General features: G+C 48.1%; 1 protein-coding gene across 6 annotated transcripts in view; it reads right to left on the bottom strand.

Moving 5' to 3' along the window:
- The window catches only part of LOC115123518 (tight junction protein ZO-1-like), a 224,165-nt gene that overhangs the window by 96,976 nt on the left and 102,314 nt on the right, over window positions 1-24,875 (bottom strand). For all 6 annotated transcript variants that reach the window (XM_065022267.1, XM_065022266.1, XM_065022265.1 and 3 more), the window contains one exon: window positions 20,766-20,901. In XM_065022267.1, coding sequence (XP_064878339.1) covers window positions 20,766-20,901 — 136 coding nt within the window. The remainder of the gene's footprint in view (window positions 1-20,765; window positions 20,902-24,875) is intronic.

Below are 24,875 nucleotides of genomic sequence, written 5' to 3' on the forward strand. Positions count from 1 at the left end.
GAAACAGAGAATCAGGAAGGCTTGGTTCTGTTGTTGGGTAGGGAAACAGAGAATCAGGAAGACTTGGTTCTGTTGTTGGGTAGGGAAACAGAGAATCAGGAAGGCCTGGTTCTGTTGTTGGGTGGGGAAACAGAGATTCAGGAAGGTTTGGTTCTGTTGTTGGGTGGGGAAACAGAGAATCAGGAAGGTTTGGTTCTGTTGTTGGGTAGGGAAACAGAGAATCAGGAAGGCCTGGTTCTGTTGTTGGGTGGGGAAACAGAGAATCAGGAAGGCCTGGTTCTGTTGTTGGGTGGGGAAACAGAGAATCAGGAAGACTTGGTTCTGTTGTTGGGTAGGGAAACAGAGAATCAGGAAGGCCTGGTTCTGTTGTTGGGTGGGGAAACAGAGAATCAGGAAGACTTGGTTCTGTTGTTGGGTAGGGAAACAGAGAATCAGGAAGGCCTGGTTCTGTTGTTGGGTAGGGAAACAGAGAATCAGGAAGGCCTGGTTCTGTTGTTGGGTGGGGAAACAGATGGAATCAGGAAGGCTTGGTTCTGTTGTTGGGTAGGGAAACAGAGAATCAGGAAGGCTTGGTTCTGTTGTTGGGTAGGGAAACAGAGAATCAGGAAGGCCTGGTTCTGTTGTTGGGTAGGGAAACAGAGAATCAGGAAGGCTTGGTTCTGTTGTTGGGTAGGGAAACAGAGAATCAGGAAGGCTTGGTTCTGTTGTTGGGTGGGGAAACAGAGAATCAGGAAGGCTTGGTTCTGTTGTTGGGTAGGGAAACAGAGAATCAGGAAGGCTTGGTTCTGTTGTTGGGTAGGGAAACAGAGAATCAGGAAGGCTTGGTTCTGTTGTTGGGTAGGGAAACAGAGAATCAGGAAGGCTTGGTTCTGTTGTTGGGTAGGGAAACAGAGAATCAGGAAGGCCTTGGTTCTGTTGTTGGGTGGGGAAACAGAGAATCAGGAAGGCCTGGTTCTGTTGTTGGGTAGGGAAACAGAGAATCAGGAAGGCTTGGTTCTGTTGTTGGGTAGGGAAACAGAGAATCAGGAAGGCTTGGTTCTGTTGTTGGGTAGGGAAACAGAGAATCAGGAAGGCTTGGTTCTGTTGTTGGGTAGGGAAACAGAGAATCAGGAAGGCCTGGTTCTGTTGTTGGGTAGGGAAACAGAGAATCAGGAAGGCTTGGTTCTGTTGTTGGGTGGGGAAACAGAGAATCAGGAAGGCCTGGTTCTGTTGTTGGGTAGGGAAACAGAGAATCAGGAAGGCTTGGTTCTGTTGTTGGGTAGGGAAACAGAGAATCAGGAAGGCTTGGTTCTGTTGTTGGGTGGGGAAACAGAGAATCAGGAAGGCTTGGTTCTGTTGTTGGGTAGGGAAACAGATGGAATCAGGAAGGCTTGGTTCTGTTGTTGGGTAGGGAAACAGAGAATCAGGAAGGTTTGGTTCTGTTGTTGGGTAGGGAAACAGAGAATCAGGAAGGCTTGGTTCTGTTGTTGGGTAGGGAAACAGAGAATCAGGAAGGCCTGGTTCTGTTGTTGGGTAGGGAAACAGAGAATCAGGAAGGCTTGGTTCTGTTGTTGGGTAGGGAAACAGATGGAATCAGGAAGGCCTGGTTCTGGTTCAGGAAGGTTTGGTTCTGTTGTTGGGTAGGGAAACAGAGAATCAGGAAGGCTTGGTTCTGTTGTTGGGTAGGGAAACAGAGAATCAGGAAGGCTTGGTTCTGTTGTTGGGTAGGGAAACAGAGAATCAGGAAGGTTTGGTTCTGTTGTTGGGTAGGGAAACAGAGAATCAGGAAGGTTTGGTTCTGTTGTTGGGTAGGGAAACAGAGAATCAGGAAGGCCTGGTTCTGTTGTTGGGTAGGGAAACAGAGAATCAGGAAGGCTTGGTTCTGTTGTTGGGTGGGAAACAGAGAATCAGGAAGGCTTGGTTCTGTTGTTGGGTAGGGAAACAGAGAATCAGGAAGGCTTGGTTCTGTTGTTGGGTAGGGAAACAGAGAATCAGGAAGGCTTGGTTCTGTTGTTGGGTAGGGAAACAGAGAATCAGGAAGGCTTGGTTCTGTTGTTGGGTAGGGAAACAGAGAATCAGGAAGGTTTGGTTCTGTTGTTGGGTAGGGAAACAGAGAATCAGGAAGGTTTGGTTCTGTTGTTGGGTGGGGAAACAGAGAATCAGGAAGGCTTGGTTCTGTTGTTGGGTAGGGAAACAGAGAATCAGGAAGGCCTGGTTCTGTTGTTGGGTGGGGAAACAGAGAATCAGGAAGGTTTGGTTCTGTTGTTGGGTAGGGAAACAGAGAATCAGGAAGGCTTGGTTCTGTTGTTGGGTAGGGAAACAGAGAATCAGGAAGGCCTGGTTCTGTTGTTGGGTAGGGAAACAGAGAATCAGGAAGGCCTGGTTCTGTTGTTGGGTAGGGAAACAGAGAATCAGGAAGGCCTGGTTCTGTTGTTGGGTAGGGAAACAGAGAATCAGGAAGGCCTGGTTCTGTTGTTGGGTGGGGAAACAGAGAATCAGGAAGGCCTGGTTCTGTTGTTGGGTAGGGAAACAGAGAATCAGGAAGGCTTGGTTCTGTTGTTGGGTAGGGAAACAGAGAATCAGGAAGGCTTGGTTCTGTTGTTGGGTAGGGAAACAGAGAATCAGGAAGGCCTGGTTCTGTTGTTGGGTAGGGAAACAGAGAATCAGGAAGGTTTGGTTCTGTTGTTGGGTAGGGAAACAGATGGAATCAGGAAGGCCTGGTTCTGTTGTTGGGTAGGGAAACAGAGAATCAGGAAGGCTTGGTTCTGTTGTTGGGTAGGGAAACAGAGAATCAGGAAGGCTTGGTTCTGTTGTTGGGTGGGGAAACAGAGAATCAGGAAGACTTGGTTCTGTTGTTGGGTAGGGAAACAGAGAATCAGGAAGGTTTGGTTCTGTTGTTGGGTAGGGAAACAGATGGAATCAGGAAGGTTTGGTTCTGTTGTTGGGTAGGGAAACAGAGAATCAGGAAGGCCTGGTTCTGTTGTTGGGTAGGGAAACAGAGAATCAGGAAGGCTTGGTTCTGTTGTTGGGTGGGGAAACAGAGAATCAGGAAGACTTGGTTCTGTTGTTGGGTAGGGAAACAGAGAATCAGGAAGGTTTGGTTCTGTTGTTGGGTAGGGAAACAGAGAATCAGGAAGGCTTGGTTCTGTTGTTGGGTAGGGAAACAGAGAATCAGGAAGGTTTGGTTCTGTTGTTGGGTAGGGAAACAGAGAATCAGGAAGGTTTGGTTCTGTTGTTGGGTAGGGAAACAGAGAATCAGGAAGGTTTGGTTCTGTTGTTGGGTAGGGAAACAGAGAATCAGGAAGGTTTGGTTCTGTTGTTGGGTGGGGAAACAGAGAATCAGGAAGGCTTGGTTCTGTTGTTGGGTAGGGAAACAGAGAATCAGGAAGGCCTGGTTCTGTTGTTGGGTAGGGAAACAGAGAATCAGGAAGGCCTGGTTCTGTTGTTGGGTAGGGAAACAGAGAATCAGGAAGGCTTGGTTCTGTTGTTGGGTAGGGAAACAGAGAATCAGGAAGGCCTGGTTCTGTTGTTGGGTAGGGAAACAGAGAATCAGGAAGGCCTGGTTCTGTTGTTGGGTAGGGAAACAGAGAATCAGGAAGGCCTGGTTCTGTTGTTGTAGGGAAACAGAGAATCAGGAAGGCCTGGTTCTGTTGTTGGGTAGGGAAACAGAGAATCAGGAAGGCCTGGTTCTGTTGTTGGGTAGGGAAACAGAGAATCAGGAAGGCCTGGTTCTGTTGTTGGGTGGGGAAACAGAGAATCAGGAAGGCTTGGTTCTGTTGTTGGGTAGGGAAACAGAGAATCAGGAAGGTTTGGTTCTGTTGTTGGGTGGGGAAACAGAGAATCAGGAAGGCTTGGTTCTGTTGTTGGGTAGGGAAACAGAGAATCAGGAAGGCTTGGTTCTGTTGTTGGGTAGGGAAACAGAGAATCAGGAAGGCCTGGTTCTGTTGTTGGGTGGGGAAACAGAGAATCAGGAAGACTTGGTTCTGTTGTTGGGTAGGGAAACAGATGGAATCAGGAAGGCTTGGTTCTGTTGTTGGGTGGGGAAACAGATGGAATCAGGAAGGCTTGGTTCTGTTGTTGGGTAGGGAAACAGAGAATCAGGAAGGCTTGGTTCTGTTGTTGGGTAGGGAAACAGATGGAATCAGGAAGGCTTGGTTCTGTTGTTGGGTAGGGAAACAGATGGAATCAGGAAGGCTTGGTTCTGTTGTTGGGTAGGGAAACAGATGGAATCAGGAAGGTTTGGTTCTGTTGTTGGGTAGGGAAACAGAGAATCAGGAAGGCCTGGTTCTGTTGTTGGGTAGGGAAACAGAGAATCAGGAAGGCTTGGTTCTGTTGTTGGGTGGGGAAACAGAGAATCAGGAAGACTTGGTTCTGTTGTTGGGTAGGGAAACAGAGAATCAGGAAGGTTTGGTTCTGTTGTTGGGTAGGGAAACAGAGAATCAGGAAGGCTTGGTTCTGTTGTTGGGTAGGGAAACAGAGAATCAGGAAGGTTTGGTTCTGTTGTTGGGTAGGGAAACAGAGAATCAGGAAGGTTTGGTTCTGTTGTTGGGTAGGGGAAACAGAGAATCAGGAAGGTTTGGTTCTGTTGTTGGGTAGGGAAACAGAGAATCAGGAAGGTTTGGTTCTGTTGTTGGGTGGGGAAACAGAGAATCAGGAAGGCTTGGTTCTGTTGTTGGGTAGGGAAACAGAGAATCAGGAAGGCCTGGTTCTGTTGTTGGGTAGGGAAACAGAGAATCAGGAAGGCCTGGTTCTGTTGTTGGGTAGGGAAACAGAGAATCAGGAAGGCTTGGTTCTGTTGTTGGGTAGGGAAACAGAGAATCAGGAAGGCCTGGTTCTGTTGTTGGGTAGGGAAACAGAGAATCAGGAAGGCTTGGTTCTGTTGTTGGGTAGGGAAACAGAGAATCAGGAAGGCCTGGTTCTGTTGTTGGGTAGGGAAACAGAGAATCAGGAAGGTTGGTTCTGTTGTTGGGTGGGGAAACAGAGAATCAGGAAGGCTTGGTTCTGTTGTTGGGTAGGGAAACAGAGAATCAGGAATGGTTCTGTTGTTGGGTAGGGAAACAGAGAATCAGGAAGGCTTGGTTCTGTTGTTGGGTAGGGAAACAGAGAATCAGGAAGGTTTGGTTCTGTTGTTGGGTGGGGAAACAGAGAATCAGGAAGGCCTGGTTCTGTTGTTGGGTAGGGAAACAGATGGAATCAGGAAGGCTTGGTTCTGTTGTTGGGTAGGGAAACAGAGAATCAGGAAGGCCTGGTTCTGTTGTTGGGTGGGGAAACAGAGAATCAGGAAGGCTTGGTTCTGTTGTTGGGTAGGGAAACAGAGAATCAGGAAGGCTTGGTTCTGTTGTTGGGTGGGGAAACAGAGAATCAGGAAGGCTTGGTTCTGTTGTTGGGTAGGGAAACAGAGAATCAGGAAGGCTTGGTTCTGTTGTTGGGTGGGGAAACAGATGGAATCAGGAAGGCTTGGTTCTGTTGTTGGGTAGGGAAACAGATGGAATCAGGAAGGCTTGGTTCTGTTGTTGGGTAGGGAAACAGAGAATCAGGAAGGCTTGGTTCTGTTGTTGGGTAGGGAAACAGAGAATCAGGAAGGCCTGGTTCTGTTGTTGGGTAGGGAAACAGAGAATCAGGAAGGCTTGGTTCTGTTGTTGGGTAGGGAAACAGAGAATCAGGAAGGCTTGGTTCAGGGAAACAGAGAATCAGAAGGCTTGGTTCTGTTGTTGGGTAGGGAAACAGAGAATCAGGAAGGCTTGGTTCTGTTGTTGGGTAGGGAAACAGAGAATCAGGAAGGTTTGGTTCTGTTGTTGGGTAGGGAAACAGAGAATCAGGAAGGTTTGGTTCTGTTGTTGGGTAGGGAAACAGAGAATCAGGAAGGTTTGGTTCTGTTGTTGGGTAGGGAAACAGAGAATCAGGAAGGCTTGGTTCTGTTGTTGGGTAGGGAAACAGAGAATCAGGAAGGCTTGGTTCTGTTGTTGGGTAGGGAAACAGAGAATCAGGAAGGCCTGGTTCTGTTGTTGGGTAGGGAAACAGAGAATCAGGAAGGCCTGGTTCTGTTGTTGGGTAGGGAAACAGAGAATCAGGAAGGCTTGGTTCTGTTGTTGGGTAGGGAAACAGAGAATCAGGAAGGCCTGGTTCTGTTGTTGGGTAGGGAAACAGAGAATCAGGAAGGCCTGGTTCTGTTGTTGGGTAGGGAAACAGAGAATCAGGAAGGCCTGGTTCTGTTGTTGGGTAGGGAAACAGAGAATCAGGAAGGCCTGGTTCTGTTGTTGGGTAGGGAAACAGAGAATCAGGAAGGCTTGGTTCTGTTGTTGGGTAGGGAAACAGAGAATCAGGAAGGCTTGGTTCTGTTGTTGGGGGGGAAACAGAGAATCAGGAAGGCTTGGTTCTGTTGTTGGGTGGGGAAACAGAGAATCAGGAAGGCCTGGTTCTGTTGTTGGGTAGGGAAACAGAGAATCAGGAAGGCCTGGTTCTGTTGTTGGGTAGGGAAACAGAGAATCAGGAAGGCTTGGTTCTGTTGTTGGGTGGGGAAACAGAGAATCAGGAAGGCCTGGTTCTGTTGTTGGGTGGGGAAACAGAGAATCAGGAAGGCTTGGTTCTGTTGTTGGGTAGGGAAACAGAGAATCAGGAAGGCCTGGTTCTGTTGTTGGGTGGGGAAACAGAGAATCAGGAAGGCCTGGTTCTGTTGTTGGGTAGGGAAACAGAGAATCAGGAAGGCTTGGTTCTGTTGTTGGTTCTTGGTTCTGTTGTTGGGTGGGGAAACAGAGAATCAGGAAGGCTTGGTTCTGTTGTTGGGTGGGGAAACAGAGAATCAGGAAGGCTTGGTTCTGTTGTTGGGTAGGGAAACAGAGAATCAGGAAGGCCTGGTTCTGTTGTTGGGTAGGGAAACAGATGGAATCAGGAAGGCTTGGTTCTGTTGTTGGGTAGGGAAACAGAGAATCAGGAAGGCCTGGTTCTGTTGTTGGGTAGGGAAACAGAGAATCAGGAAGGCTTGGTTCTGTTGTTGGGTAGGGAAACAGAGAATCAGGAAGGCTTGGTTCTGTTGTTGGGTAGGGAAACAGAGAATCAGGAAGGCTTGGTTCTGTTGTTGGGTGGGGAAACAGAGAATCAGGAAGGCTTGGTTCTGTTGTTGGGTAGGGAAACAGAGAATCAGGAAGGCTTGGTTCTGTTGTTGGGTAGGGAAACAGAGAATCAGGAAGGCCTGGTTCTGTTGTTGGGTGGGGAAACAGAGAATCAGGAAGGCTTGGTTCTGTTGTTGGGTAGGGAAACAGAGAATCAGGAAGGCTTGGTTCTGTTGTTGGGTAGGGAAACAGAGAATCAGGAAGGCCTTGGTTCTGTTGTTGGGTAGGGAAACAGAGAATCAGGAAGGCTTGGTTCTGTTGTTGGGTAGGGAAACAGAGAATCAGGAAGGCTTGGTTCTGTTGTTGGGTAGGGAAACAGAGAATCAGGAAGGCTTGGTTCTGTTGTTGGGTAGGGAAACAGAGAATCAGGAAGGCTTGGTTCTGTTGTTGGGTAGGGAAACAGAGAATCAGGAAGGCTTGGTTCTGTTGTTGGGTGGGGAAACAGAGAATCAGGAAGGCTTGGTTCTGTTGTTGGGTAGGGAAACAGAGAATCAGGAAGGCCTGGTTCTGTTGTTGGGTAGGGAAACAGAGAATCAGGAAGGCCTGGTTCTGTTGTTGGGTAGGGAAACAGAGAATCAGGAAGGCCTGGTTCTGTTGTTGGGTAGGGAAACAGAGAATCAGGAAGGCCTGGTTCTGTTGTTGGGTAGGGAAACAGAGAATCAGGAAGGCTTGGTTCTGTTGTTGGGTGGGGAAACAGAGAATCAGGAAGGCCTGGTTCTGTTGTTGGGTAGGGAAACAGAGAATCAGGAAGGCCTGGTTCTGTTGTTGGGTAGGGAAACAGAGAATCAGGAAGGCCTGGTTCTGTTGTTGGGTAGGGAAACAGAGAATCAGGAAGGCCTGGTTCTGTTGTTGGGTAGGGAAACAGAGAATCAGGAAGGCTTGGTTCTGTTGTTGGGTGGGGAAACAGAGAATCAGGAAGGCCTGGTTCTGTTGTTGGGTAGGGAAACAGAGAATCAGGAAGGCTTGGTTCTGTTGTTGGGTAGGGAAACAGAGAATCAGGAAGGCCTGGTTCTGTTGTTGGGTAGGGAAACAGAGAATCAGGAAGGCTTGGTTCTGTTGTTGGGTAGGGAAACAGAGAATCAGGAAGGCCTGGTTCTGTTGTTGGGTAGGGAAACAGAGAATCAGGAAGGCCTGGTTCTGTTGTTGGGTGGGGAAACAGAGAATCAGGAAGGCCTGGTTCTGTTGTTGGGTAGGGAAACAGAGAATCAGGAAGGCTTGGTTCTGTTGTTGGGTAGGGAAACAGAGAATCAGGAAGGCTTGGTTCTGTTGTTGGGTGGGGAAACAGAGAATCAGGAAGGCTTGGTTCTGTTGTTGGGTAGGGAAACAGAGAATCAGGAAGGCTTGGTTCTGTTGTTGGGTAGGGAAACAGAGAATCAGGAAGGCTTGGTTCTGTTGTTGGGGGGAAACAGAGAATCAGGAAGGCTTGGTTCTGTTGTTGGGTAGGGAAACAGAGAATCAGGAAGGCTTGGTTCTGTTGTTGGGTAGGGAAACAGAGAATCAGGAAGGCCTGGTTCTGTTGTTGGGTAGGGAAACAGAGAATCAGGAAGGCTTGGTTCTGTTGTTGGGTAGGGAAACAGAGAATCAGGAAGGCCTGGTTCTGTTGTTGGGTAGGGAAACAGAGAATCAGGAAGGCTTGGTTCTGTTGTTGGGTAGGGAAACAGAGAATCAGGAAGGCCTGGTTCTGTTGTTGGGTAGGAAACAGAGAATCAGGAAGGCCTGGTTCTGTTGTTGGGTAGGGAAACAGAGAATCAGGAAGGCCTGGTTCTGTTGTTGGGTGGGAAACAGAGAATCAGGAAGGCTTGGTTCTGTTGTTGGGTAGGGAAACAGAGAATCAGGAAGGCCTGGTTCTGTTGTTGGGAATCAGGAAGGCCTGGTTCTGTTGTTGGGGGAAACAGAGAATCAGGAAGGCCTGGTTCTGTTGTTGGGTAGGGAAACAGAGAATCAGGAAGGCCTGGTTCTGTTGTTGGGTAGGGAAACAGAGAATCAGGAAGGCCTGGTTCTGTTGTTGGGTAGGGAAACAGAGAATCAGGAAGGCCTGGTTCTGTTGTTTGGGGAAACAGAGAATCAGGTAGGGAAACAGAGAATCAGGAAGGCCTGGTTCTGTTGTTGGGGGGAAACAGAGAATCAGGAAGGCCTGGTTCTGTTGTTGGGTAGGGAAACAGAGAATCAGGAAGGCTTGGTTCTGTTGTTGGGTAGGGAAACAGAGAATCAGGAAGGCCTGGTTCTGTTGTTGGGTAGGGAAACAGAGAATCAGGAAGGCCTGGTTCTGTTGTTGGGTAGGGAAACAGAGAATCAGGAAGGCCTGGTTCTGTTGTTGGGTAGGGAAACAGAGAATCAGGAAGGCCTGGTTCTGTTGTTGGGTAGGGAAACAGAGAATCAGGAAATCAGGAAGGCCTGGTTCTGTTGTTGGGTAGGGAAACAGAGAATCAGGAAGGCTTGGTTCTGTTGTTGGGTAGGGAAACAGAGAATCAGGAAGGCTTGGTTCTGTTGTTGGGTGGGGAAACAGAGAATCAGGAAGGCTTGGTTCTGTTGTTGGGTGGGGAAACAGAGAATCAGGAAGGCTTGGTTCTGTTGTTGGGTAGGGAAACAGAGAATCAGGAAGGCCTGGTTCTGTTGTTGGGTGGGAAACAGAGAATCAGGAAGGCCTGGTTCTGTTGTTGGGTAGGGAAACAGAGAATCAGGAAGGCCTGGTTCTGTTGTTGGGTAGGGAAACAGAGAATCAGGAAGGCCTGGTTCTGTTGTTGGGTGGGGAAACAGAGAATCAGGAAGGCCTGGTTCTGTTGTTGGGTAGGGAAACAGAGAATCAGGAAGGCCTGGTTCTGTTGTTGGGTGGGGAAACAGAGAATCAGGAAGGCCTGGTTCTGTTGTTGGGTGGGGAAACAGAGAATCAGGAAGGCCTGGTTCTGTTGTTGGGTAGGGAAACAGAGAATCAGGAAGGCCTGGTTCTGTTGTTGGGTAGGGAAACAGAGAATCAGGAAGGCCTGGTTCTGTTGTTGGGTAGGGAAACAGAGAATCAGGAAGGCCTGGTTCTGTTGTTGGGTAGGGAAACAGAGAATCAGGAAGGCTTGGTTCTGTTGTTGGGTGGGGAAACAGAGAATCAGGAAGGCCTGGTTCTGTTGTTGGGTAGGGAAACAGAGAATCAGGAAGGCCTGGTTCTGTTGTTGGGTAGGGAAACAGAGAATCAGGAAGGCCTGGTTCTGTTGTTGGGTAGGGAAACAGAGAATCAGGAAGGCCTGGTTCTGTTGTTGGGTAGGGAAACAGAGAATCAGGAAGGCTTGGTTCTGTTGTTGGGTAGGGAAACAGAGAATCAGGAAGGCTTGGTTCTGTTGTTGGGTAGGGAAACAGAGAATCAGGAAGGCCTGGTTCTGTTGTTGGGTAGAGAGAATCAGGAAGGCCTGGTTCTGTTGTTGGGTAGGGAAACAGAGAATCAGGAAGGCTTGGTTCTGTTGTTGGGTAGGGAAACAGAGAATCAGGAAGGCCTGGTTCTGTTGTTGGGTGGGGAAACAGAGAATCAGGAAGGCTTGGTTCTGTTGTTGGGTGGGGAAACAGAGAATCAGGAAGGCTTGGTTCTGTTGTTGGGTAGGGAAACAGAGAATCAGGAAGGCCTGGTTCTGTTGTTGGGTAGGGAAACAGAGAATCAGGAAGGCCTGGTTCTGTTGTTGGGTAGGGAAACAGAGAATCAGGAAGGCCTGGTTCTGTTGTTGGGTGGGGAAACAGAGAATCAGGAAGGCTTGGTTCTGTTGTTGGGTGGGGAAACAGAGAATCAGGAAGGCTTGGTTCTGTTGTTGGGTGGGGAAACAGAGAATCAGGAAGGCTTGGTTCTGTTGTTGGGTAGGGAAACAGAGAATCAGGAAGGCTGGTTCTGTTGTTGGGTGGGGAAACAGAGAATCAGGAAGGCCTGGTTCTGTTGTTGGGTGGGGAAACAGAGAATCAGGAAGGCCTGGTTCTGTTGTTGGGTGGGGAAACAGAGAATCAGGAAGGCCTGGTTCTGTTGTTGGGTGGGGAAACAGAGAATCAGGAAGGCCTGGTTCTGTTGTTGGGTAGGGAAACAGAGAATCAGGAAGGCCTGGTTCTGTTGTTGGGTAGGGAAACAGAGAATCAGGAAGGCCTGGTTCTGTTGTTGGGTAGGGAAACAGAGAATCAGGAAGGCCTGGTTCTGTTGTTGGGTAGGGAAACAGAGAATCAGGAAGGCCTGGTTCTGTTGTTGGGTAGGGAAACAGAGAATCAGGAAGGCCTGGTTCTGTTGTTGGGTGGGGAAACAGAGAATCAGGAAGCCTGGTTCTGTTGTTGGGTGGGGAAACAGAGAATCAGGAAGGCTTGGTTCTGTTGTTGGGTAGGGAAACAGAGAATCAGGAAGGCCTGGTTCTGTTGTTGTGGGGAAACAGAGAATCAGGAAGGCCTGGTTCTGTTGTTGGGGAAACAGAGAATCAGGAAGGCCTGGTTCTGTTGTTGGGTAGGGAAACAGAGAATCAGGAAGGCTTGGTTCTGTTGTTGGGTGGGGAAACAGAGAATCAGGAAGGCCTGGTTCTGTTGTTGGGTGGGAAACAGAGAATCAGGAAGGCTTGGTTCTGTTGTTGGGTGGGGAAACAGAGAATCAGGAAGGCCTGGTTCTGTTGTTGGGTAGGGAAACAGAGAATCAGGAAGGCCTGGTTCTGTTGTTGGGTGGGGGAAACAGAGAATCAGGAAGGCTTGGTTCTGTTGTTGGGTGGGGAAACAGAGAATCAGGAAGGCCTGGTTCTGTTGTTGGGTGGGGAAACAGAGAATCAGGAAGGCTTGGTTCTGTTGTTGGGTGGGGAAACAGAGAATCAGGAAGGCTTGGTTCTGTTGTTGGGTAGGGAAACAGAGAATCAGGAAGGCTTGGTTCTGTTGTTGGGTGGGGAAACAGAGAATCAGGAAGGCCTGGTTCTGTTGTTGGGTGGGGGAAACAGAGAATCAGGAAGGCCTGGTTCTGTTGTTGGGTGGGGAAACAGAGAATCAGGAAGGCTTGGTTCTGTTGTTGGGTAGGGAAACAGAGAATCAGGAAGGCCTGGTTCTGTTGTTGGGTGGGGAAACAGAGAATCAGGAAGGCTTGGTTCTGTTGTTGGGTGGGGAAACAGAGAATCAGGAAGGCTTGGTTCTGTTGTTGGGTGGGAAACAGAGAATCAGGAAGGCTTGGTTCTGTTGTTGGGTGGGGAAACAGAGAATCAGGAAGGCTTGGTTCTGTTGTTGGGTGGGGAAACAGAGAATCAGGAAGGCCTGGTTCTGTTGTTGGGTAGGGAAACAGAGAATCAGGAAGGCCTGGTTCTGTTGTTGGGTGGGGAAACAGAGAATCAGGAAGGCTTGGTTCTGTTGTTGGGTAGGGAAACAGAGAATCAGGAAGGCTGGTTCTGTTGTTGGGTAGGGAAACAGAGAATCAGGAAGGCTTGGTTCTGTTGTTGGGTGGGGAAACAGAGAATCAGGAAGGCTTGGTTCTGTTGTTGGGTAGGGAAACAGAGAATCAGGAAGGCCTGGTTCTGTTGTTGGGTAGGGAAACAGAGAATCAGGAAGGCCTGGTTCTGTTGTTGGGTGGGGAAACAGAGAATCAGGAAGGCTTGGTTCTGTTGTTGGGTGGGGAAACAGAGAATCAGGAAGGCTTGGTTCTGTTGTTGGGTGGGAAACAGAGAATCAGGAAGGCTTGGTTCTGTTGTTGGGTAGGGAAACAGAGAATCAGGAAGGCTTGGTTCTGTTGTTGGGTGGGGAAACAGAGAATCAGGAAGGCTTGGTTCTGTTGTTGGGTAGGGAAACAGAGAATCAGGAAGGCTTGGTTCTGTTGTTGGGTGGGGAAACAGAGAATCAGGAAGGCTTGGTTCTGTTGTTGGGTGGGAAACAGAGAATCAGGAAGGCCTGGTTCTGTTGTTGGGTGGGGAAACAGAGAATCAGGAAGGCTTGGTTCTGTTGTTGGGTGGGGAAACAGAGAATCAGGAAGGCTTGGTTCTGTTGTTGGGTGGGGAAACAGAGAATCAGGAAGGCTTGGTTCTGTTGTTGGGTGGGGAAACAGAGAATCAGGAAGGCTTGGTTCTGTTGTTGGGTGGGGAAACAGAGAATCAGGAAGGCTTGGTTCTGTTGTTGGGTGGGGAAACAGAGAATCAGGAAGGCTTGGTTCTGTTGTTGGGTGGGGAAACAGAGAATCAGGAAGGCTTGGTTCTGTTGTTGGGTGGGGAAACAGAGAATCAGGAAGGCTTGGTTCTGTTGTTGGGTGGGGAAACAGAGAATCAGGAAGGCTTGGTTCTGTTGTTGGGTGGGGAAACAGAGAATCAGGAAGGCTTGGTTCTGTTGTTGGGTGGGGAAACAGAGAATCAGGAAGGCTTGGTTCTGTTGTTGGGTGGGGAAACAGAGAATCAGGAAGGCTTGGTTCTGGGTAGGGAAACAGAGAATCAGGAAGGCTTGGTTCTGTTGGGGGAAACAGAGAATCAGGAAGGCTTGGTTCTGTTGTTGGGTGGGGAAACAGAGAATCAGGAAGGCCTGGTTCAGGAAACAGAGAATCAGGAAGGCTTGGTTCTGTTGTTGGGTGGGGAAACAGAGAATCAGGAAGGCCTGGTTCTGTTGTTGGGTGGGGAAACAGAGAATCAGGAAGGCCTGGTTCTGTTGTTGGGTGGGAAACAGAGAATCAGGAAGGCTTGGTTCTGTTGTTGGGTGGGGAAACAGAGAATCAGGAAGGCTTGGTTCTGTTGTTGGGTGGGAAACAGAGAATCAGGAAGGCTTGGTTCTGTTGTTGGGTGGGGAAACAGAGAATCAGGAAGGCTTGGTTCTGTTGTTGGGTAGGGAAACAGAGAATCAGGAAGGCCTGGTTCTGTTGTTGGGGAAACAGAGGGAAACAGAGAATCAGGAAGGCTTGGTTCTGTTGTTGGGTGGGGAAACAGAGAATCAGGAAGGCTTGGTTCTGTTGTTGGGTAGGGAAACAGAGAATCAGGAAGGCTTGGTTCTGTTGTTGGGTGGGGAAACAGAGAATCAGGAAGGCTTGGTTCTGTTGTTGGGTGGGGAAACAGAGAATCAGGAAGGCTTGGTTCTGTTGTTGGGTGGGGAAACAGAGAATCAGGAAGGCTTGGTTCTGTTGTTTGGGGAAACAGAGAATCAGGAAGGCTTGGTTCTGTTGTTGGGTAGGGAAACAGAGAATCAGGAAGGCCTGGTTCTGTTGTTGGGTGGGAAACAGAGAATCAGGAAGGCTTGGTTCTGTTGTTGGGTGGGGAAACAGAGAATCAGGAAGGCCTGGTTCTGTTGTTGGGTGGGAAACAGAGAATCAGGAAGGCCTGGTTCTGTTGTTGGGTAGGGAAACAGAGAATCAGGAAGGCTTGGTTCTGTTGTTGGGTAGGGAAACAGAGAATCAGGAAGGCTTGGTTCTGTTGTTGGGTGGGGAAACAGAGAATCAGGAAGGCCTGGTTCTGTTGTTGGGTAGGGAAACAGAGAATCAGGAAGGCTTGGTTCTGTTGTTGGGTAGGGAAACAGAGAATCAGGAAGGCTTGGTTCAGGAAACAGAGAATCAGGAAGGCTTGGTTCTGTTGTTGGGTAGGGAAACAGAGAATCAGGAAGGCTTGGTTCTGTTGTTGGGTAGGGAAACAGAGAATCAGGAAGGCTTGGTTCTGTTGTTGGGTAGGGAAACAGAGAATCAGGAAGGCCTGGTTCTGTTGTTGGGTAGGGAAACAGAGAATCAGGAAGGCCTGGTTCTGTTGTTGGGTAGGGAAACAGAGAATCAGGAAGGCTTGGTTCTGTTGTTGGGTGGGGAAACAGAGAATCAGGAAGGCCTGGTTCTGTTGTTGGGTGGGGAAACAGAGAATCAGGAAGGCTTGGTTCTGTTGTTGGGTGGGGAAACAGAGAATCAGGAAGGCCTGGTTCTGTTGTTGGGTAGGGAAACAGAGAATCAGGAAGGCTTGGTTCTGTTGTTGGGTAGGGAAACAGAGAATCAGGAAGGCTTGGTTCTGTTGTTGGGTGGGGGGAAACAGAGAATCAGGAAGGCTTGGTTCTGTTGTTGGGTGGGAAACAGAGAATCAGGAAGGCTTGGTTCTGTTGTTGGGTGGGGAAACAGAGAATCAGGAAGGCTTGGTTCTGTTGTTGGGTGGAAACAGAGAATCAGGAAGGCCTGGTTCTGTTGTTGGGTGGGGAAACAGAGAATCAGGAAGGCTTGGTTCTGTTGTTGGGTAGGGAAACAGAGAATCAGGAAGGCTTGGTTCTGTTGTTGGGTAGGGAAACAGAGAATCAGGAAGGCTTGGTTCTGTTGTTGGGTAGGGAAACAGAGAATCAGGAAGGCTTGGTTCTGTTGTTGGGTGGGGAAACAGAGAATCAGGAAGGCCTGGTTCTGTTGTTGGGTAGGGAAACAGAGAATCAGGAAGGCTTGGTTCTGTTGTTGGGTGGGGAAACAGAGAATCAGGAAGGCCTGGTTCTGTTGTTGGGTAGGGAAACAGAGAATCAGGAAGGCCTGGTTCTGTTGTTGGGTAGGGAAACAGAGAATCAGGAAGGCTTGGTTCTGTTGTTGGGTAGGGAAACAGAGAATCAGGAAGGCTTGGTTCTGTTGTTGGGTGGGGAAACAGAGAATCAGGAAGGCCTGGTTCTGTTGTTGGGTAGGGAAACAGAGAATCAGGAAGGCTTGGTTCTGTTGTTGGGTAGGGAAACAGAGAATCAGGAAGGCCTGGTTCTGTTGTTGGGTAGGGAAACAGAGAATCAGGAAGGCCTGGTTCTGTTGTTGGGTAGGGAAACAGAGAATCAGGAAGGCTTGGTTCTGTTGTTGGGTAGGGAAACAGAGAATCAGGAAGGCCTGGTTCTGTTGTTGGGTAGGGAAACAGAGAATCAGGAAGGCCTGGTTCTGTTGTTGGGTAGGGAAACAGAGAATCAGGAAGGCCTGGTTCTGTTGTTGGGTAGGGAAACAGAGAATCAGGAAGGCCTGGTTCTGTTGTTGGGTAGGGAAACAGAGAATCAGGAAGGCCTGGTTCTGTTGTTGGGTAGGGAAACAGAGAATCAGGAAGGCCTGGTTCTGTTGTTGGGTAGGGAAACAGAGAATCAGGAAGGCCTGGTTCTGTTGTTGGGTAGGGAAACAGAGAATCAGGAAGGCCTGGTTCTGTTGTTGGGTACGGAAACAGAGAATCAGGAAGGCCTGGTTCTGTTGTTGGGTAGGGAAACAGAGAATCAGGAAGGCTTGGTTCTGTTGTTGGGTAGGGAAACAGAGAATCAGGAAGGCCTGGTTCTGTTGTTGGGTAGGGAAACAGAGAATCAGGAAGGCCTGGTTCTGTTGTTGGGTAGGAAACAGAGAATCAGGAAGGCCTGGTTCTGTTGTTGGGTAGGGAAACAGAGAATCAGGAAGGCCTGGTTCTGTTGTTGGGTAGGGAAACAGAGAATCAGGAAGGCCTGGTTCTGTTGTTGGGTAGGGAAACAGAGAATCAGGAAGGCCTGGTTCTGTTGTTGGGTAGGGAAACAGAGAATCAGGAAGGCCTGGTTCTGTTGTTGGGTAGGGAAACAGAGAATCAGGAAGGCCTGGTTCTGTTGTTGGGTAGGGAAACAGAGAATCAGGAAGGCCTGGTTCTGTTGTTGGGTAGGGAAACAGAGAATCAGGAAGGCTTGGTTCTGTTGTTGGGTAGGGAAACAGAGAATCAGGAAGGCCTGGTTCTGTTGTTGGGTAGGGAAACAGAGAATCAGGAAGGCTGGTTCTGTTGTTGGGTAGGGAAACAGAGAATCAGGAAGGCCTGGTTCTGTTGTTGGGTAGGGAAACAGAGAATCAGGAAGGCCTGGTTCTGTTGTTGGGTGGAAACAGAGAATCAGGAAGGCCTGGTTCTGTTGTTGGGTAAGGGAAACAGAGAATCAGGAAGGCCTGGTTCTGTTGTTGGGTAGGGAAACAGAGAATCAACCTCCTGGAACTGTTGTTGGGTGGGGAAACAGAGAGAATCAAAAAAGGCCTGGTTCTGTTGTTGGGTAGGGAAACAGAGAATCAGGAAGGCCTGGTTCTGTTGTTGGGAGGGAAACAGAGAGAATCAGGAAGGCCTGGTTCTGTTGTTGGGTAGGGAAACAGAGAACCACTAACCTCCTGGTTCTGTTGTTGGGTAGGAAACATAGAGAATCAGGAACTGGTTCTGTTGTTGGGTAGGAAAACAGAATCAGGAAGGCCTGGTTCTGTTGTTGGGTAGGGAAACAGAGAATCAGGAAGGCCTGGTTCTGTTGTTGGGTAGGGAAACAGAGAATCAGGAAGGCCTGGTTCTGTTGTTGGGTAGGGAAACAGAAAACCACTAACCTTGGAACTTGTTGGGTAGGGAAACATAGAATCAACCTCCTGGTTCTGTAGTTGTCAAAACATACCACTAACCTTGGTTCTGTTGTTGGTAGGGAAACAGAGAATCAGGAACTGGTTCTGTTGTTCAGGGAAACAGAGAATACCACTTAACCTCCTGGAACTTAGTGAAAATAAGAATTTGTTCTTAACTGACTTGCCTGGTTAAATAAAGGAACATTTAAAAATTCTGAACATAAAGACCTGTGCTGAGGCCCTTCATTGCCTTGTGGAGGCTAGGCTACCTGAAAGAACCTTCCACTGCATACCACTAACCTCCTGGAACTTACTGTGAAAAACACCACTAACCTCCTGGAACTTGTTGTCAAAACATACCACCAACCTCCTGGAACTTACTGTGAAAAACACCACTAACCTCCTGGAACTTAGTGTCAAAACATACCACTAACCTCCTGGAACTTACTGAGAAACATACAACTAACCTCCTGGAACTTACTGAGAAACATACCACTAACCTCCTGGAACTTACTGTGAAAAAAACCACTAACCTCCTGGAACTTGCTGTCAAAACATACCACTAACCTCCTGGAACTTAGTGTCAAATCATACCACTAACCTCCTGGAACTTACTGTCATAACATACCACTAACCTCCTGTAACTTACTGTCAAATCATACCACTAACCTCCTGGAACTTACTGTCAAAACATACCACTAACCTCCTGGAACTTAGTGTCAAATCATACCACTAACCTCCTGGAACTTACTGTCAAAACATACCACTAACCTCCTGGAACTTAGTGTCAAATCATACCACTAACCTCCTGGAACTTACTGTCATAACATACCACTAACCTCCTGTAACTTACTGTCAAAACATACCACAAACCTCCTGGAACTTAGTGTCAAATCATACCACTAACCTCCTGGAACTTACTGTCAAAACATACCACTAACCTCCTGGAATTTAGTGTCAAATCATACCACTAACCTCCTGGAACTTACTGTCATAACATACCACTAACCTCCTGTAACTTACTGTCAAAACATACCACTAACCTCCTGGAACTTACTGTCATAACATACCACTAACCCCCTGGAACTTACTGTCATAACATACCACTAACCTCCTGGAACTTACGGTCATAACATACCACTAACTTCCTGGAACTTACTGTCAAAACATACCACTAACCTCCTGGAACTTACTGTCATAACATACCACTAACCTCCTGGAACTTACTGTCATAACATACCACTAACCTCCTGTAACTTACTGTCATTACATACCACTAACCTCCTGGAACTTAGTGTCAAATCATACCACTAACCTCCTGGAACTTACTGTCAAAACATACCACTAACCTCCTGGAACTTACTGTCATAACATACCACTAACCTCCTGTAACTTACTGTCAAAACATACCACTAACCTCCTGGAACTTACTGTCATAACATACCACTAACCTCCTGGAACTTACTGTCATAACATACCACTAACCTCCTGGAACTTACTGTCATAACATACCACTAACCTCCTGTAACTTACTGTCATTACATACCACTAACCTCCTGGAACTTAGTGTCAAATCATACCACTAACCTCCTGGAACTTACTGTCAAAACATACCACTAACCTCCTGGAACTTACTGTCATAACATACCACTAACCTCCTGTAACTTACTGTCAAAACATACCACTAACCTCCTGGAACTTACTGTCATAACATACCACTAACCTTCTGGAACTTACAGAGAAATATACCACTAACCTCCTGGAACTTACTGTCATAACATACCACTAACCTCCTGGAACTTACAGTCATAACATACCACTAACCTCCTGGAACTTACTGTCAAATCATACCACTAACCTCCTGAAACTTACTGTCATAACATACCACTAACCTCCTGGAACTTACTGTCAAATCATACCACTAACCTCCTGGAACTTACTGTCATAACATACCACTAACCTCCTGGAACTTAGTGTCATAACATACCACTAACCTCCTGGAACTTACTGTCATAACATACCACTAACCTCCTGGAACTTACTGTCATAACATACCACTAACCTCCTGGAACTTACTGTCATTACATACCACTAACCTCCTGGAACTTACTGTCATTACATACCACTAACCTCCTGGAACTTACTGTCATAACAAACTAACCTCCATACCATAACCTCCTGGAACTTACTGTCATAACATACCACTAACCTCCTGGAACTTACTGTCATAACATACCACTAACCTCCTGGAACTTACTGTCATAACATACCACTAACCTCCTGTAACTTACTGTCATAACATACCACTAACCTCCTGTAACTTACTGTCAAATCATACCACTAACCTCCTGGAACTTACTGTCAAACCACTAACCTCATGGAACCACAAATCAACCTCCTGGAACTTACTGTCATAACATACCACTAACCTCCTGTAACTTACTGTCAAACCTCCTGGAACATACCACTAACCTCCTGGAACTTACTGTCATAACATACCACTAACCTCCTGGAACTTACTGTCAAAACATACCACTAATCTCCTGGAACTTACTGTCATAACATACCACTAACCTCCTGGAACTTACAGTCATAACATACCACTAACCTCCTGGAACTTACTGTCAAATCATACCACTAACCTCCTGGAACTTACTGTCATAACATACCACTAACCTCCTGGAACTTACTGTCAAAACATACCACTAACCTCCTGGAACTTACTGTCATAACATACCTAACCTCCTGGAACTTACTGTCATAACATACCACTAACCTCCTGGAACTTAGTGTCATAACATACCACTAACCTCCTGGAACTTACTGTCATAACATACCACTAACCTCCTGGAACTTACTGTCATAACATACCACTAACCTCCTGGAACTTACTGTCATTACATACCACTAACCTCCTGGAACTTACTGTCATTACATACCACTAACCTCCTGGAACTTACTGTCATAACATACCACTAACCTCCTGGAACTTACTGTCATAACATACCACTAACCTCCTGGAACTTACTGTCATAACATACCACTAACCTCCTGGAACTTACTGTCATAACATACCACTAACCTCCTGGAACTTACTGTCATAACATACCACTAACCTCCTGGAACTTACTGTCATAACATACCACTAACCTCCTGTAACTTACTGTCATAACATACCACTAACCTCCTGTAACCTACTGTCATAACAACAGTGTATTCACTAATACCCTATATAGACAGACTACATATTAATGTTCTACATTCTTTACATGTGGTTTTAGTCGTTTAAGTTTACACAGAAAGCGTTTTTTCCATCATGTAAATATATGTAAAAACAAAAAATAAAAATACAATACGTTTGGACTTAGGCGAGCCGATGAAACGTTTAGGTCGGCCCGCCCTGTCCTGTGGTAGCAGCCAGGTGGTGTGGCGTTTACCTGCCGTTGGTGATCTGTGGAGGGGAGTGTCTGGAGTGGTCGGACCGCTTGTCAGGGGAGCGGGACCGGCCGCTACGATGTCTGTCGTGGGATCGGTTGGAATGGTCGGACGCCACCGAATGGATATCTGAAATGTCTGTTGTTCAGACACACACACACAACACACACACACACACACACAACACAAAAAAACACCATTTTCAACAACATATGAATAATAAAGGAGAAGGGAAAGAGGGATACCTAGTCAGTTGTACAGGGGGATACCTAGTCAGTTGTACAGGGGGATACCTAGTCAGTTGTACAGAGGGATACCTAGTCAGTTGTACAGGGGATACCTAGTCAGTTGTACAGGGGGATACCTAGTCAGTTGTACAGGGGGATACCTAGTCAGTTGTACAGGAGGATACCTAGTCAGTTGTACAGGGGGATACCTAGTCAGTTGTACAGGGGGATACCTAGTCAGTTGTACAGGGGGATACCTAGTCAGTTGTACAGGGGGATACCTAGTCAGTTGTACAGGGGGATACCTAGTCAGTTGTACAGGGGGATACCTAGTCAGTTGTACAGGGGGATACCTAGTCAGTTGTCCAGGGGGATACCTAGTCAGTTGTACAGGGGGATACCTAGTCAGTTGTACAGGGGGATACCTAGTCAGTTGTACAGGGGGATACCTAGTCAGTTGTCCAGGGGGATACCTAGTCAGTTGTACAGGGGGATACCTAGTCAGTTGTACAGGGGGATACCTAGTCAGTTGTCCAGGGGGATACCTAGTCAGTTGTACAGGGGGATACCTAGTCAGTTGTACAGGGGGATACCTAGTCAGTTGTACAGGGGGATACCTAGTCAGTTGTACAGGGGGATACCTAGTCAGTTGTCCAGGGGGATACCTAGTCAGTTGTACAGGGGGATACCTAGTCAGTTGTCCAGGGAGATACCTAGTCAGTTGTACAGGGGGATACCTAGTCAGTTGTCCAGGTGGATACCTAGTCAGTTGTACAGGGGGATACCTAGTCAGTTGTACAGAGGGATACCTAGTCAGTTGTACAGGGGGATACCTAGTCAGTTGTACAGGGGGATACCTAGTCAGTTGTCCAGGGGGATACCTAGTCAGTTGTCCAGGGGGATACCTAGTCAGTTGTACAGGGGGATACCTAGTCAGTTGTACAGGAGGATACCTAGTCAGTTGTCCAGGTGGATACCTAGTCAGTTGTACAGGGGGATACCTAGTCAGTTGTCCAGGGGGATACCTAGTCAGTTGTACAGGGGGATACCTAGTCAGTTGTACAGGGGGATACCTAGTCAGTTGTACAGGGAGATACCTAGTCAGTTGTACAGGGGGATACCTAGTCAGTTGTACAGGGGGATACCTAGTCAGTTGTACAGGGGGATACCTAGTCAGTTGTACAGGGGGATACCTAGTCAGTTGTACAGAGGGATACCTAGTCAGTTGTCCAGGGGGATACCTAGTCAGTTGTACAGGGGGATACCTAGTCAGTTGTACAGGAGGATACCTAGTCAGTTGTCCAGGTGGATACCTAGTCAGTTGTACAGGGGGATACCTAGTCAGTTGTACAGAGGGATACCTAGTCAGTTGTACAGGGGATACCTAGTCAGTTGTACAGGGGGATACCTAGTCAGTTGTACAGGGAGATACCTAGTCAGTTGTACAGGGGGATACCTAGTCAGTTGTACAGGGGGATACCTAGTCAGTTGTACAGGGGGATACCTAGTCAGTTGTACAGGGGGATACCTAGTCAGTTGTACAGGGAGATACCTAGTCAGTTGTACAGGGGGATACCTAGTCAGTTGTACAGGGAGATACCTAGTCAGTTGTACAGGGGGATACCTAGTCAGTTGTACAGGGGATACCTAGTCAGTTGTACAGGGGATACCTAGTCAGTTGTACAGGGGGATACCTAGTCAGTTGTACAGGGGGATACCTAGTCAGTTGTACAGGGGGATACCTAGTCAGTTGTACAGGGGGATACCTAGTCAGTTGTCCAGGGGGATACCTAGTCAGTTGTACAGGGGGATACCTAGTCAGTTGTACAGGGGGATACCTAGTCAGTTGTACAGGGGGATACCTAGTCAGTTGTACAGGGGGATACCTAGTCAGTTGTACAGGGGGATACCTAGTCAGTTGTACAGGGGGATACCTAGTCAGTTGTACAGGGGGATACCTAGTCAGTTGTACAGGGGGATACCTAGTCAGTTGTACAGGGGGATACCTAGTCAGTTGTCCAGGGGGATACCTAGTCAGTTGTACAGGGGGATACCTAGTCAGTTGTACAGGGGGATACCTAGTCAGTTGTACAGGGGGATACCTAGTCAGTTGTCCAGGGGGATACCTAGTCAGTTGTACAGGGGGATACCTAGTCAGTTGTACAGGGGATACCTAGTCAGTTGTCCAGGGGGATACCTAGTCAGTTGTACAGGGGGATACCTAGTCAGTTGTACAGGGGGATACCTAGTCAGTTGTACAGGGGATACCTAGTCAGTTGTACAGGGGGATACCTAGTCAGTTGTCCAGGGGGATACCTAGTCAGTTGTACAGGGGGATACCTAGTCAGTTGTCCAGGGAGATACCTAGTCAGTTGTCCAGGGGGATACCTAGTCAGTTGTCCAGGGGGATACCTAGTCAGTTGTACAGGGGGATACCTAGTCAGTTGTACAGGGGGATACCTAGTCAGTTGTCCAGGGGGATACCTAGTCAGTTGTACAGGGGGATAACTAGTCAGTTGTACAGGGGGATACCTAGTCAGTTGTCCAGGGGGATACCTAGTCAGTTGTACAGGGGGATACCTAGTCAGTTGTACAGGGGGATACCTAGTCAGTTGTACAGGGGGATACCTAGTCAGTTGTACAGGGGGATACCTAGTCAGTTGTACAGGGGGATACCTAGTCAGTTGTCCAGGGGGATACCTAGTCAGTTGTACAGGGGGATACCTAGTCAGTTGTACAGGGGATACCTAGTCAGTTGTACAGGGGGATACCTAGTCAGTTGTACAGGGGGATACCTAGTCAGTTGTACAGGGGGATACCTAGTCAGTTGTACAGGGGGATACCTAGTCAGTTGTACAGGGGGATACCTAGTCAGTTGTACAGGGGGATACCTAGTCAGTTGTACAGGGGGATACCTAGTCAGTTGTACAGGGGGATACCTAGTCAGTTGTACAGGGGGATACCTAGTCAGTTGTACAGGGGGATACCTAGTCAGTTGTCCAGGGGGATACCTAGTCAGTTGTACAGGGGGATACCTAGTCAGTTGTACAGGGGGATACCTAGTCAGTTGTACAGGGGGATACCTAGTCAGTTGTCCAGGGGGATACCTAGTCAGTTGTACAGGGGGATACCTAGTCAGTTGTACAGGGGGATACCTAGTCAGTTGTCCAGGGGGATACCTAGTCAGTTGTACAGGGGGATACCTAGTCAGTTGTACAGGGGGATACCTAGTCAGTTGTACAGGGGGATACCTAGTCAGTTGTACAGGGGGATACCTAGTCAGTTGTCCAGGGAGATACCTAGTCAGTTGTCCAGGGGGATACCTAGTCAGTTGTCCAGGGGGATACCTAGTCAGTTGTCCAGGGAGATACCTAGTCAGTTGTCCAGGGGATACCTAGTCAGTTGTCCAGGGGGGATCACCTAGTCAGTTGTACAGGGGGATACCTAGTCAGTTGTACAGGGGGATACCTAGTCAGTTGTACAGGGGATACCTAGTCAGTTGTACAGGGGGATACCTAGTCAGTTGTCCAGGGGGATACCTAGTCAGTTGTACAGGGGATACCTAGTCAGTTGTACAGGGGGATACCTAGTCAGTTGTACAGGGGGATACCTAGTCAGTTGTACAGGGGGATACCTAGTCAGTTGTACAGGGGGATACCTAGTCAGTTGTACAGGGGGATACCTAGTCAGTTGTACAGGGGGATACCAGTCAGTTGTACAGGGGGATACCTAGTCAGTTGTACAGGGGGATACCTAGTCAGTTGTACAGGGGGATACCTAGTCAGTTGTACAGGGGGATACCTAGTCAGTTGTACAGAGGGATACCTAGTCAGTTGTACAGGAGGATACCTAGTCAGTTGTACAGGGGGATACCTAGTCAGTTGT

This window comes from Oncorhynchus nerka, linkage group LG9a (assembly GCF_034236695.1).
Source record: "Oncorhynchus nerka isolate Pitt River linkage group LG9a, Oner_Uvic_2.0, whole genome shotgun sequence".
NCBI classification, from domain to species: Eukaryota; Metazoa; Chordata; class Actinopteri; order Salmoniformes; family Salmonidae; genus Oncorhynchus; species Oncorhynchus nerka.